Consider the following 14,294-nt stretch of genomic DNA (forward strand, 5'->3'; position numbering starts at 1 on the left):
TAAAGACAGTCACCTCTGTGGTTTGCTTGGAAAGAGTTGTTCCGATACTGATACCGAATCAGAAATGCTTCCGATCAGGTCTATGCGCCGTTTCAATATCACGTTATAATATCACGTTATAATATCATTTATAAGCTAATTTACGTTGCAAAGGATCTGCCCCATTGCTACTGCACATGTGCAACTCTCAACAGGGATGAGACAGAAGTGCGATGCCTCACTCCTTAGCTACTTCCATCGTCAGCTCTGGGAAAAGAAAACTTGATCGATAGAAGTAGCTAACGAGTGAGCCAGATTCTTTTTTCCTCTCTGTTGAAAGTTATTAGCGAAAAGTGTAACTTTAACCAGAGCAATCAAAATGTTACACTGAAGAATACTGGCCCCCTACCCAAGATCAGGTAGCGGAATCGGGAAGGAAAAAAAAAAAAAAAATGGTATCGGAACATCTCTAGAAAGAACTCCAGTCAATAATTTCTGCTCTACAATCAAAGAAAGGTTTTACATTAATGCATCAATGCACGGTCACAGGTCTGAGTGTAAATTATGCAGTATGCTCATATCAAAAAATTCCTGAGTGTCTGATGACTGTCAAAGAAAAGTGACGAGACCCTGAAGTTAGATTACCTTGCATTCAGCTACTTGGGGGTCTTTTTTTTTTATTTTATTTTTTTACTTAAGTGGCATTGGATTGAACAAACCGTGCGCCTGTGCATACAATCCTTGCATTTTAAATGTGGGAGCCATTTCCAAAGCCATGCCTGCAATAGAGACACTTTACAGATGTTTGTATTTGCCCATTAATGGAGGAGTGATATCAGTTATGTGTTTTATTTGTGTAGTGTGTGAAAAAGCAGTCACCCTGCTACTGTCCTCATAACTTGTTTTGAAAGATGTTAAGGTGTACTTTATCAATTCAATGTCTATTCAAATATAATATTCCATGAACAGCGGGTATTCAGAAATGCACTATTTAACTTTCAAAGCACAGGCCACAAGAAGGGCCAGTCCAACCACACCTCAAGAGGAATTAAAAGCCAATTTGTTAAGGTGTGCCTTTCTAATCTATCGGGCACTGATGCATTTTTGTGACTATATGTCTCTGCATACGTCCGCGTTTCTCTGAGATAAAGTTCTAGTACACTCATTCTGAACCAGTGCCTTCACAAGTTCTGTTGCCAACACACACACACGAACACACACACGAACACACACACGGGCACACACACGGGCACACAAAGTGAGACTCAATATTTCAACAAGATATATTGTAAACCCAAAAAAAAAAAAAAAAAAAAAAAAAAAAAAAAAAAAAACACACATTGTATGGAGAAGAAAAAGCATTTGTACCTTAGTGTAATTATGACATGTTTTTGGTTTGACCACCACCCCCGCCACTTGTTTTGTTAGACATTTGTGTAGTTGCAGAATGGACAATTAACCGTCTGTCCTTTCTGCTTGGGGACAAGTGACTGAATGGATGTGTAGTAATGTGAGATTTAATACCTGCAAGTATTTCTGCCTCGGCTGTTACAGGCCTGACAACTAAGAGGTTACTTTAAAGTAAAAACCAAGCCACATTAAGCGAGACCTGCAATCAGGCCTAACCCTTTTTTTTTTCTTCACAATTTTCGCAAAAAAGGTATTCATGGAGTCTGACTGTCTGGATTACAAACAAAACTAGGCTATGCTGTCTACCTATCAAAGCCGTATTATGGAACTGCAACTTCAAAAAAGGTTTTTGAACATATTTATAGCACCAAATAGTCTGTACCGTAGAAATTACAAGAAATTAAAACAAAGTTTCATTCAGTTGTAACACAGGTGTCTGCAGAAATGGCTGTAGTCTTTTCATGATGGGTCTTTACCCAAAACACAAACTTTTTTTTCTTCTTTTTTCTCCCCAAATTCTTTTACAGCATTGCATTTCAAGTAGATTATTAGTATTTTTCCAACAAAACTCCTTTTGATTTCCTGTTTCTTTTTTTTTTTTAAAGGATTTTTTTGTATTTTTGCCTCACAAACCATACTATTTCTAATACTAGCTTTAGTAAGACTATCACCATTCAAAAATCAGATTCATTTATGATAACTTTTCACACATGGGGATTTTAGGGATATTGAGAAGAAAGCTGCACACATGCTCTACTTCACATTCAGAAAGTCATCCAAACTCACTTTTTTTTTTTCTTTTTTTTTTTAAATTAAACTCAAATTCTTACACAACTCAAAAAAAAAATTCAACATCCTTGTATTATTCTTTCTGAACACAAGATGGAAAGTAGAGGATGCGATAGCAGTCGTTTCACACAACATTATGTTCAACTAGAAAAAGAGGAGTGAGACTGGCTGGACGAACACACATGCACAACCATTCAGATACCACCAACTACCAGGATCCTAGCTCAAAAGCAAAACGGTGGGAACAAAACCGACGAGGATAGAACAAAAAGATTGTCCCTACTACCTAACTGTGAGACTTGAATGAGGACAAGTGTACAGAAGAATCAAATGGAACAAATTCTAAAATGCACATCTGCACATTGCATCACTCAAAGACAGAACATATTTTTTGAGTTTTCCTATTTTCTCTCACTTTTGTTGATCTGATTGTTGATTACACAAGGTTTTAAGTTAGTAAATGAAAACCTGCAGGGTTATGTGTGGGGTTTTTTTTTTTTTTAGGTTTTTTTGGAGGGGTGTGTCAGAAAATTAGCCTACATTAGGTTTTCCAGCTCTGAGATGACCCTGAATCTTTGCTGGTAGAGGTCCAGTCACAAATGGAGAGGATGGGTTCCTCTCTATGACAGACGTCCTCTGCAAAACTGGAGTATTCAAATGTTGCTGCTCCCTGGAGAGAGAAGTCAGACAAAATGGTTAGACTGTTGCAAACGTAAATATTCACTCTGCATTTGACTGTTCTGCTGCCTCCTTTACCTCCTGCATCTGTTGTGTTTTCTAACGGACCGTTCGCATTCTGTGACCAAATTAGGAATTTCTTGGCTTTGATTGCCACAGCAAATATCTTTCTAAAATCCCCTCAGTGGATTTTGGTGTCCAAAAGTGTAAAGTTTGAAAAACTGGTTTACCTGTACACTGAGATCCAGGGAAAAGGGGGGAACAGAGTTTGTTCTGCCACCAGCACTCGTCTTGCTGGCTGCCAGTTCCTCCCTGTCCACTTATATTTAACAGAGGGAACTAAAGGAGACAAATGAGAAGTGGTTAGTGAGTTTCAGCTGAACCGCTTGCTAAGACGTCACAGGTGGAACACATTTCACAGCTGCTGACAGGTTATGAAACACTGCGTGGTTAGGCCAGCACTTTTGTTAAAAGTCTCACTGATCCCAAAATCTTGATAATCTTATGAGATAATTTTAAGAGAGCCTCACCTCTGGCACATCTCCAACAAAGTCATAAGCAATCCCATACTTGGGGATCTGACCTGCTGGTGCAGATAAACAGGACTGCTTTTCTCTTGAAGATTCCTCCTTTTGAACCTTGCCAACAGAGACGTCAGTCTGTCCACCTGCAGTTGATGCAGCGGCTGCCGTTTTGCAGTCTAAGCAAATCTCTTGCTCAGCGATTGGCAGGAGGGTACTGGAGCCCTCCTGTGAATCCAGAGAGGTCTGAGCACTCTTCTCCATGCCAGACTTCTTTAATCTGGGTAAGAATTTACCAGATTCCAGTTCTGACTTCCCGTAATAAGGGCCCTCACATTCTGCATCCTCCTCCAGCGGTTTGAGATCTGCCTGAGGATCATCGAAGACGTCCAGAGGGGCCTGGACTGGAAAACTTGTCTCCTCTTTGTCAGTCTCGACCTCTGAATCGCTCACTCCACCAGGAGATAACTCTGAAGCCGATATCGGTCGGAAATGAGTCCTGGGGGAAATGCGAATGGCCCTGTACTGTGTCCGGTTGATGCCATATATTCGTGGGTGGAAGGCTTCGTTCTCAGAGTCCGAGCAAAGAATAGATTTAGGCTTAAACCCCGGACTGAATGAAGCCATGTCCTCAGGCTCAAAGGAACACTCAACGTGGAGGACTTGAGAGAAGGGATTGTTCAGGTTGAAGGATGCGAACGGGTATTCCAAACCTTGCTCCTCACTTTGCAAGCCTCCGTAAGATCCAAGCAAATCTTCATGGAAGATGAAAGAAAATCCCTTATTCAATCCGTCTCCGCCTCCTCTGATGGCCTGGTCACTCTGCCCGAAGGACACAAGGGGCCTCCACAGGGGCCTGTGCCCGGGGGCAAAGCAACTGCCAGTGTTCATGAACACATCTGTGCCAGTGATGGTAAGCATATCTGAGCTGGAAGCAGATGCAGCTGCAGCGGCACACTGTAGCAGGCTATCTTGGGTGTCACCTGGCGGCACGACAGCCCAATTCTTATCACCACTTAGTGTCTTCAACTCTCCGTACACCCCTCCCAGGATGAATGATGTACTCTCCTTGTCAGAGTTCAGGTCCCAGGGCTTGGACGGAGTCATGTAATCCCCGGCACCATCTATCTTGGAGAGTTTGTTTTTGGCTAAGTCCTGTTCTCCTTTCTTGCCGTCCCAAAGGTGATACTCTGACCTCTGCACTGCTTTTTTCTGAGGCCCCTGAATCAGGACTCCTTCCGCCTGCACCTCCGGACAGCTGCAGCAGTAAGCTCCTGACTCATCTGAGAATAGCCCCTCGCTCGGTTTTTCTGCTCCTGGCTTTGACATTACAGATTTGTCATCTCCTATTGCCGTCCAAATGTCCTTTATTATCCCTGAGCTGTAGTCATCACTTTGTTGGTTTGTTTTGTCCGAAAACATGCCAGTGCTGTACTGTTTACTCTCATCCTCTTCCAATGCGATACCACAAATGGACTCCAATTTAGATTTTTTGGTGAAGGTCTTGGATGCTGTACTAACACTGACCTCCTCACACTTCCGGCCAGAGTTTTGTTGCAAAAAATCCAAGATTTCATCCTCCAGATATGTACCAGAGAGAGGAGGGATTATACAATCAATCTCCTCGTTGCCAATTTGAGCAGCATCCTCCGTCGGAACATTTCCTTGCTCGTTGTCTGACCGAGTCTCCTCTGAATGTGACCACGGACTGCAAGTTCGAGTTGAAAGGTTAGAACAGTGTTCAGTTTCGTCAAAGGCACTATTTTTGGTCCATATTAGCAAACGAGACTGTTTATTAGAATGTGGGTCGAGACAGCTACTAGAATCTGTGTTGTTTTCGTGACCAACGGTGAGTGAGTCGCGGGGAAAAGGAAAAGTGGGGCTGTCATACTGCAGCTCGAAAAGAGAGAAGCAGGACGAGTTCAAACCAGATGGTTCACTGGTGGCTTCAGAGACGGCAGGCTCCTCCAGATTTCCAGACAGTTTGCTTAGGGTGAATGAAACACTGTCAAGGAGGGGGGAGAGTCGGATGGGAGAGTCTCCCAAGAAGCTTTCTCCATCTATATCTTCTGAAGTAGATGGCGAATAACATCCCCACACTTGAGCCATGTTTTCAAGATCCTCCATTAAGAATCCAACAGATCCCAGAGCTTCCTGTGAGTCTGCCCGTATTGCACTTTTCCCTTGCTGCTCAAGGCCATCTAGCACTAAACAACATTCTGCCTCTACGTCTCCTTGCTCTTTGCTTTTTTGTCGAATCATGCTTAAGATCCGACTCTCTTGTATAGAGTCTGAGGCACTAGTATCCAATATGGATTGATAAATGTCAACTTCATAGAAGTGAGTGAATTCAGACAGATGCTTGTCATCTAAATCTCTACTATCCTCTGGCTGAGGGCAGCTTGAGGTCCCAGTGAGTTCAACAGTTTCATCTTCTGCTTCGCCAGGCCCTTCCACAAAGTGCCCATCCACAAACGAGCCTGCTGCAAGGTATGCTCTCTGGTAGCTCTCATTGGCTATGCAGATTCCCTGGATTCTCTCCGGCAGCCTCTCCATGTCGGTTGACAAAGCAAAGCCATCAGGAGAGTCTACCTTGTTTCGATATTTTGTTTCCAGCTTGCTCTGTCTGCTGCTGAAAGGTACAAAATACTCTGTGATGGGCTCAGTGTACCAAAGTGGCTCCTCCATGTATTCATTTTTGTTTCTGGCCTCAGCTCCGGACTCTTTTGCCTCCTTCCAGCCTGGATCTTTACGAATCTCTTTCAGAGGTCTCTTCCCCTTTTTGTAAAGCTGTGGTTGTTTGGCAGCGCCTCCAGGGGCACTGCTACTGCTCCCTCCTGTGTTTTTTCGCTCCTCTTTGTCGATTACCTTCACCTGAAGCTTCAACTGCCCGATGTTGCGTGTTCTCTTATTCTTTGCAACCTCCCTCGATTTGTGCCTAATTCTAACTGCTTTGCTTCTCGATGACTTCAAGTCACCCTGGTTCCCACTTGAGCTCGAGCCAGCCTCACTAGAGCCAGAAGACCAGGATCTGGGTCTGTATTTGCCCTCAGATCTGTGTCTGGTCTGTCTCTTCGAATGGACGGTAGATTTCTCCTCTGCTGCTGCACCACCAACATGGTATCGATTTTCTTTCTCCTTCTTGCTTCTTCGCTGCTGGCCTCTTTCGTTTGTCACAGTAGTGATGGTGCCACAGGCTTCGAGGCTTCGCTCCTTTGCAGTCTCACCCTCACTGTTGCAATCTTTTGGGGAAGAGGTGTCTGTGCTGGTCTGTGGGGCTGCGGAGGATGATGAACTTGAGTATGTGCAGGCCTTAGCCTTGTTCCACACCGTCATGATCTCTTGGAGACAAACAGGTTTCTCTGACAAAGGAGGAAAGGCTTCATAATACCTGCAATCACAATAGACAGAGTTTATTGAACTTGATATGAATGCATTCGTAGCAGTAGAGTTGAAATAGCAGACACTTTTTGTAAATACACATATTTATAGATCCACAATATCCATGTTGGAGCTTACATTTCCACCTGGTCTTTTGAAGAGGGGGACTCAGATCGCTCCGGAGACTGAGAGCCATCACATTTCTTTTGAATCTGTTTTTCCTCTGTAAAAAGCATTGAACATGAAGACATCTTATTAGAGCAATTATTATTCCTATTACTATTTTTTATATCAAAAACTTAAAAATATGATGATAAAAGGGTATAAACAGACCTTTCTGTTTGTTTTGGATGTCCTTTAGTTTAGAGCAAAGCTCTTCAACCAGGCTCTCAATTCCAGAGTTCTGCAAATATGAGAAAGAGAAGAAACAGATTTTTGAGAACTCAAACTTAACATTACAAACAGCTGATACATTACATGATGTACTCATATACCTGTGAACGTGTGGGAAGTGACTGGGATTATTATTTTATGTGTAAGGCAACATCAAGCTTTACTTCAATACTGCTTTTCTAACTTTGTAAAAAAATGTAACAAATAAATAAACAAATAAATAGATGTATATTTACTAAATTGTTATTAATCATTAAAATAATAACTAGAGGGTGGGTAAAAAGTCTTAAATCTTAATATTAAAGCAACTTGGTTCACTCTCTTTCTCAAGGACACAAAATGGTGAGGAGGAACCGGGGATCAAACCGTAATTTTGTTATTAAAGGACAACTCGCTCCAAGGCCCTCTCCACACTATGTCGTATATCTTTTGCTACATTTACACTAAGCGTCCACACTAGGCAGGAGTTTTAGGGCACTGGAAACGGAGGAGTTTGAAAATGCTCCCGAGGCTGGATCAGTTTGAAAACGGCGGGTTTCCCTTATAGTGTGGATGGCGGGAACGAAAACATTTGGAAACAATGACGTAGAGAAGCGTTCGCTATTTGATTGGGTCTTAGGAGTTGCGACGTGTCCTTCCCTGATTTGTCATGCCCTTACCAGCTGACCCTTTCCGGAAGAAAACAAACAACAACAGCGACTACCAGGTTAACTCAATATAGATAACTAAATACAGGTGTTGCTGACCTAGCGGTCTTTAGTAGCAGCTGTTGTTCAGTTAATTGCTGCATTTTATAATTTGACTACTGCCGACATGCGGAGGAAGCAGCTGTTAGTGGAGCGATTAGCGAGCGACGTGTCCAACTGCTATATCAGCCCTACGGAGCGGACGTTTTAAGTCACGGTTTGAGGCTTTGAGGAGAGCGATGGACCCAAAACGGAGGACTTCACTTTTCTGATTAATGCTTATTTTGTTCTGCACAACTATTGTGAAGTTCACAAATAACCGATAATGTCCAAAAGCATAAACAGAGCTACGAGTGTGAAAACAGACAACGAAACCGGGGGAAACGAGGGAGAGACGTGTGTTGACCAAATGTATGGACTCATAATCTATTAAACTTTGTTTAATAACTGTTCATTTTAAAGTAAATTTCATGTGTGCGTGAGAGAGATTAAGCAAGACCTGAGGCGTTGTAACTATGTTTGAAAAATAAAACTTCTAAAACTTTCCACGAAATTTGTCCGTTTGAGTTTACAGAGGAAGATCTTAAGTATCATGCAGAACCTTTTATTATTAAAGAGTAGTATAATACTCTGTCGTATTATCTGTAAATAAGCAACCAATGTACTTTCTGTTTACACCGGCAACCGCATGCCCAGTGTATGTGAATAGTCATGTGATATTCGTTTTCAGGCAAGCTAGTCTGGACATAAATCATTTAGAAAACTATGCTAAAACGCCCCTTTTGGACAGAGATCGTTTTTGTTTTAAAAACCTGTTTTTAAACGAAAACGTATACGTGAGGATGTATCCTAAGTGTCTGTTCAATACCTCGGTAGAGTTTTACTGGTCCTATAATATAGTGATATATTGTATTAATCAGTTGACTTAACAAAATCCTTCCTGGAGATTTTAAGGGGGTCAGTGAGTACCAGCCCTAGAGACTTGGCTGAAGTTTTGCCATTTGTGAATAAAACAAAATACAATACAAAAAACAAGCTATGACATAAAAACTCAATAATATTTTTTTCCGTTTCCAAAAGCTACATTGACCCCTAATGTGACCCAAAAGAAAGAATGAAAGGTATGGGGTTGACACAAGTCAAGCCAGCTGACTTGTTAGAGCTCAGGCATGCTCGGCCATGACAGTGCTATATTTAGCTATGGTGCAGAAACGCTTAAAAACAAACAAAAATAAAAGGACTAAGCAACAGTACAAGTGATTGCCTCACTATGTTTCGAGATACTCAACATTTACAAAATATCCTGTTCAGCTTGATGCCCTTTCACATGGAGCAGTATGATGCATGAAAAACAAACAAACAAACAAACAAACAAACAAACAAACAAACACAAGCTTAGATCAAGTGGGCGATGTCGAAGCAAATGGCCTCAAACAAATCACATCAGCACATAGCTATTCCTCATTACCAGTCCTGCCCGACACTTTAGCTGACTTGTTTCCTGTTCACTCTTCCAGAAAATAATATTCCTTACCATGCCACCACATGAAAAGCGCAGCAAAGTTTTCTCCGGCCCCGTGTTTCCTCTTGCATCATTGTGCTAATGCCGGTCAGCTGACTACCGACCGGCTACGCTGCTCACTGCTGCAATTCTGTGCAGCGTGTGCTGGTTAAAAAATAGACTGCAGAATCCAGTCCCCGGAGAGGAGCTCAACACTCCTCATTTTGCCTTGCAAACTCTTCCCCCCTCCCCTCCCTCCAGCTTTATGTTGTGTCATTCTCAACTAAAGCTCACCTCCCTTACTACTGCTGGCCACTGACGAAATGTCAGCAAATCTCTCTGTAGCTTTTCAGTTACACAAAAGGTATGAAATAAAATGAGTATACTTCTGGGATATATTCTTGAATGCTAATGACACTGGTTTGAAGGGCATGAATTATAAGTGAGGATAGCATTTTTTTAATGTCAAGAAACAACAACAAACTACTGACCTTAATGTAACCTTTCTAATCAAGTAAATGAGGTGACGATGCATGTGCAATGAAGGTCTTCCCTTGATCAATGCTTTAGCCTCCCACATTGACATAGCTTTATTCATTGTCTATTTACCGTGATTAATCCCATTATATCTGCATGACTGCACCATAACAGACAACAAGGAATACTACGGCAAAACATTCCTGACAAGCCTTCTGTACTGTAATGCTTTTCATTTAACAGTTTCATAGAAGAAGTGGCAGGTCGAACTGTTCCTGCTTTAATTAACGAGTATTGACTCGTTTGCATTCCTCCAAAGCCAAAGTGCTTCAAGTTAACTATTATCTTATCGTACAGAAAGAGTCAGGCTGTGTGATAATGATGCTTACTTCATCAGATGCAGAGCGGAGGCATTGCACAGCAGCTTGCTTCTTCATTTCCTCAAGACTCAGGTCAGTCCCTCCTTTCTTCTTACTCTTGCCCCATTTCTTCCCAGTTCCTTTCTCCCAGCCCAAGAAGATGTCGTTTTCCTTTTGAACAAACCGTGAAAAGTCAGTCACAGAGAACAAACTAGTGTTTAACAGTAAAACAAAAGTTTCAAAAAGATTAGAAAGATTACACATATTAAATAATAAAGAATTATAAACATTTCTATACAGGCCTTTTACCATAACAATTTGCACACAATAACTGCAAACTTGCATATAGTCCTTTTCACACACCCAGTTCAAGATGGGAATGTGGGGTCATTATTCCGCCTCGTTGTTCTGTATAAAAAGGTACAAACACTGAATGCGGGGACAGAGTTGCTCCGCCATTAAGCCGGCAGCAGGGGTATTCACATAGCCAAGACGATGTCTTTTTAGAAGCGACAGCCGGCAAGGTGGAACTACACGCACACACACACACACACATTTGACGCAAACTGTGTCAAACCTGTCACGCCTCTTTTCCGGATGCCAGCATGCTATCTAAACATCACACGTCGGTGTGACACTGCTGCTCGGTTCAGTGTAAAAAAGCAAAGCTGTCTTAATGAAGGATCTCCTTTACTTTCTTAAAGTGATCTCTCTGTGTGAAACGGGCTTATGTCAGTTTAGTCATTGGTACAAGCGCCATGATGAGAAAGAAAAGCTCCATTGTTAACCTCTTCTGGCAAATTGATGTCTTCCTCTAACGAGGCCATTATATTCGCAAACTAACTTCCCTTCCTGAATAAAGCCCACTCATTTGACAACGCAAAACAAAAACAATGACAAACAATAATTTTCTAAGCTTTTTGACTTGACTAGGGATATTTAAGAAAGGTTGTGAGAGCCCACCTGGTCCTGCAGGTCATAGTCGTAACTGTCATGCAGGAGAAGGCTAAGGACGTAGCGGGTGTAAATCATGGCATCAATCCCGCACTTCTCAAGCTCCTGGCCCAGCCAGCTTTGTACTGGCCCCAGCGACTGGAACAGGGACATCTCTGAGGCAGGCAGGGGGCCCACGAGGGGGTAGGGGCAAGAGAGGTTTTCAGGAGGAGCAGGACCGTCTGAATCGGTGCTGACTGGACGCATGGGACCTCAGGTGTTGGCCATTCTCAGGTGAAGCAGCATTGTGATGGGTAGTTACTGTAGGGTGGTCGGTGGAGAAGGGTACAGAGAGAGGACGAGGCAGAATCTTGGGAAGAGGGGGCAGTCACTCCAGCAGGACGCACTGAAGGGGCTCTACATGGGGAGGCATGTAGGATGTTTTTTTTTTTATTATTGCTTTGAGCAAAAGAGGGGATTTTACTCGTCAGGCATGGCTTGTGCTGCTGAAAGATCTCAGCTGCTGAGCAAAACACAGGACGTGTTTGCGTATCAGTCGCAGGGGTCCATTTTGGGTCTACGTCCTACTTCACCGGCAAAACCTGAAAAGAGCAAATATGCATCATTCACATGGCGATATTTACAAAGTTCAATGCAAGCACTTGAAAAAAAAAAAAAAAAAAAAAAAAAAAAAAAAAAATCAAAGATATAGTTAAAAACCTTTTACGCAACCCCAACACAGAACCAGACAGAAAGACTAAAGGCGCCTCTATATTAAAATATTCATAAAGGGATGATGGAAATTATATTTTCCTTGATTTAAGAAACAGAGAGACAAAAGGAGACAAACGTTAATACAGATCCTACCACAGCATATAAATTGTGTTTGTTCTCCCAAAGGATGTAGCCTGACTTTTCATAGCCGTGCTTACCAGCAAGTTAATGGGCTCCTAAGAGAACATGAGCTCTTTAAATAATGTCGACAGCAGACACTGTCATGATAACACATTATGGTGGTAATTCCTCTTTAAAGTGAGTAACAGGTTAACAGGGTGAGGTGCGTTATTAAAGTAACATCCAATGATCAAGTGATCACAGCTTTATAAAACTGCTACAACAGGAAGCACCACTTACTCCCTTCATTACAACCACAAAAAAAGGAGCTGCATAGTTCCAATTGTGAGCTATAAAACCAAACATATCCTGGATAAGTACCTATGACGAAACAACAAGAACCAGCCAACTCCAGCAGTTGAGTATAACTGTGGGCAACGGGACACTTGCTGTCAAGTGCATGTGTTTCCTACGGCAGCAGCGGATTAGGGAACCGACGTGAAGAGCAAATGGAGGATGCGCCAATTTGATTGGCTGGCCCGGTCGTCACTCATCAGTTGGCTATTATAGGCTATCCACAGAGACGTCGAAGAGGCAATAGTTTGGCCGTATGCAACAATACTGTTCCAGCAGTCATTAACCCTTTCGTGGATGAATGGTGCCCGTTAAATAAACACACATTGGACAGCAGCTGAAAGGTTAGGTAGCTTCATCGCTCATTTCTAATGCTAAATATGGCTGACCAGCGTCTACAGCCCAGCTGTTCCTCGTATGCACACCGGCCCCGACAGCTAGCTCGAGACTGCACTGCCCACACAGCAACTTTATGACACAGCCCACTATCTAATGCGATTTCTCTCACAAGGGAAAGGGCCGAAATAATGCAGTTTTAGTCGCTTTGTAACTTCACTCCGGGTGCAGCGCTGTGCGGACAGGAGGTATGTGGCGGCAGTGAAAGCACAGAAGAGCCAGGCTAGAGTTACATCTGGATTAAGTCACGTTACTGCTGTCATTCGTGTGAACATTGACCGTAGATCTGGTGACGGATGCAGAGTCACCTGACGTTGTCCTGCCTTGTGGCGTGAACGTGTGTTAGCTGGTTAGCACAGTGCAGCCCAATGACAAGTGAGCCGGACCCCCGACCTTTAACGGGAGCTAGCGAGCTAAGCTGGACTCGGCTAGCTCGACCTGCTGTCACTCTTATCTACGTTTAAAGTGAATGTCACTTAACGTGTGTGACGGGGGGTCGACAGGATAAGTCACCTCGCGGTTTCATTAATTTGAGGTTAATCCCGGAGACTCCCCGTCCCGGTGAGGACTAACAGGACTAACGTCAGTGTGGCGGACGGCTCTCCGTTAAACCCGTAACGCGAGCTAGCCCGCAGCAACACGTCCACGTTAGGCCAGGTCTAAACTCTCAGTCGGAAAGGCAGCACAAGTCGGTCCAGTATTTCCTGGATGTCCGGTTTAAACGTTAGCTAACGTTAGCGTTCACGTCTGGCTTGTTGTTGTGACCGAGGGGAGGAGGAGGAGCGGCGGCCCCGGTAGGCTAGCGTTGTCAGAGCACTGTCAGACGTTTCCCTTCAAAATGTACGCCATATCGTCATGCAGCGAAAGAGCAGGCTAAACACAAAACACTCAACGGGAACACAACACAACCCCCCCCCACCCACCCCCAGCGTTACAACCACACTGTCCGCCGGGTCGCGGGTCGCCTACCTGCCGTGGGCTGAAGTGAAGCGGAGCAGCGAAAGGGGAGCGGCTACTTCTCTCCCGCTGCCGTTCCGAGCTGGAGCTCTGGAATCCGCTGCGGTAGCATCGCGTATCATGGACGCCGACAGAAATGGCGCTGTTTTCACATTCGGTACTTCTTCAACAGCGTCAATGAAACCGGCGACATTGCGGCTCAAGCGAGCGGAAGGTCAATCGTCGATGACACTTAATACCTAGAACCACAATGTCCGCTATCGACAAGCCAGTTTCATTCAGAGCAGGACTCCTGAATGCGCCACCCTCCGCGTTCGTATCTAGGCAACAAGGCAAACCTCTGCCGTCCTATTCGTATAGGTTTGATTCCTCCGCTAGGGTATTGCATCAGAAGCCCAACTAGTACTCATCATTTGAACACGAACTGAAGTCAATTGAGGAGATTAACTCAGCCATGAAAATTGAATCAGTGATTTAATCCTTGCTCTTTAAATCTGTACAAAGAAAAAACACACAAACACAAATTACTCTTGCCTCCTAAAGAAAATTATTCTTTATGTCTACAAAATACACATTACACTATTGTTACAGTTGATCACAATTGTTTTTAAATACTGTGTAATTATCATTTACTCTACAATGTTAA

General features: G+C 43.3%; 1 protein-coding gene across 1 annotated transcript; it reads right to left on the reverse strand.

Annotated features, from left to right (window-relative positions):
• Positions 1-648: 648 nt before the first annotated feature.
• kiaa0232 (KIAA0232 ortholog) lies at positions 649-13,860 on the reverse strand. Its single transcript, XM_054601468.1, has 8 exons — positions 13,661-13,860; positions 11,138-11,709; positions 10,205-10,345; positions 7,092-7,161; positions 6,897-6,981; positions 3,387-6,768; positions 3,087-3,195; positions 649-2,848 (listed from the first exon to the last, which is right to left on the reverse strand). The coding sequence occupies exons 2-8, from the start codon at positions 11,372-11,374 to the stop codon at positions 2,832-2,834; spliced, it is 4,041 nt and encodes a 1,346-aa protein (XP_054457443.1). The 5' UTR covers positions 11,375-11,709; positions 13,661-13,860; the 3' UTR covers positions 649-2,831.
• Between the last annotated feature and the right edge of the window lie 434 nt (positions 13,861-14,294).

Source organism: Anoplopoma fimbria, chromosome 7 (genome assembly GCF_027596085.1).
Source record: "Anoplopoma fimbria isolate UVic2021 breed Golden Eagle Sablefish chromosome 7, Afim_UVic_2022, whole genome shotgun sequence".
Lineage (NCBI taxonomy): Eukaryota > Metazoa > Chordata > Actinopteri > Perciformes > Anoplopomatidae > Anoplopoma > Anoplopoma fimbria.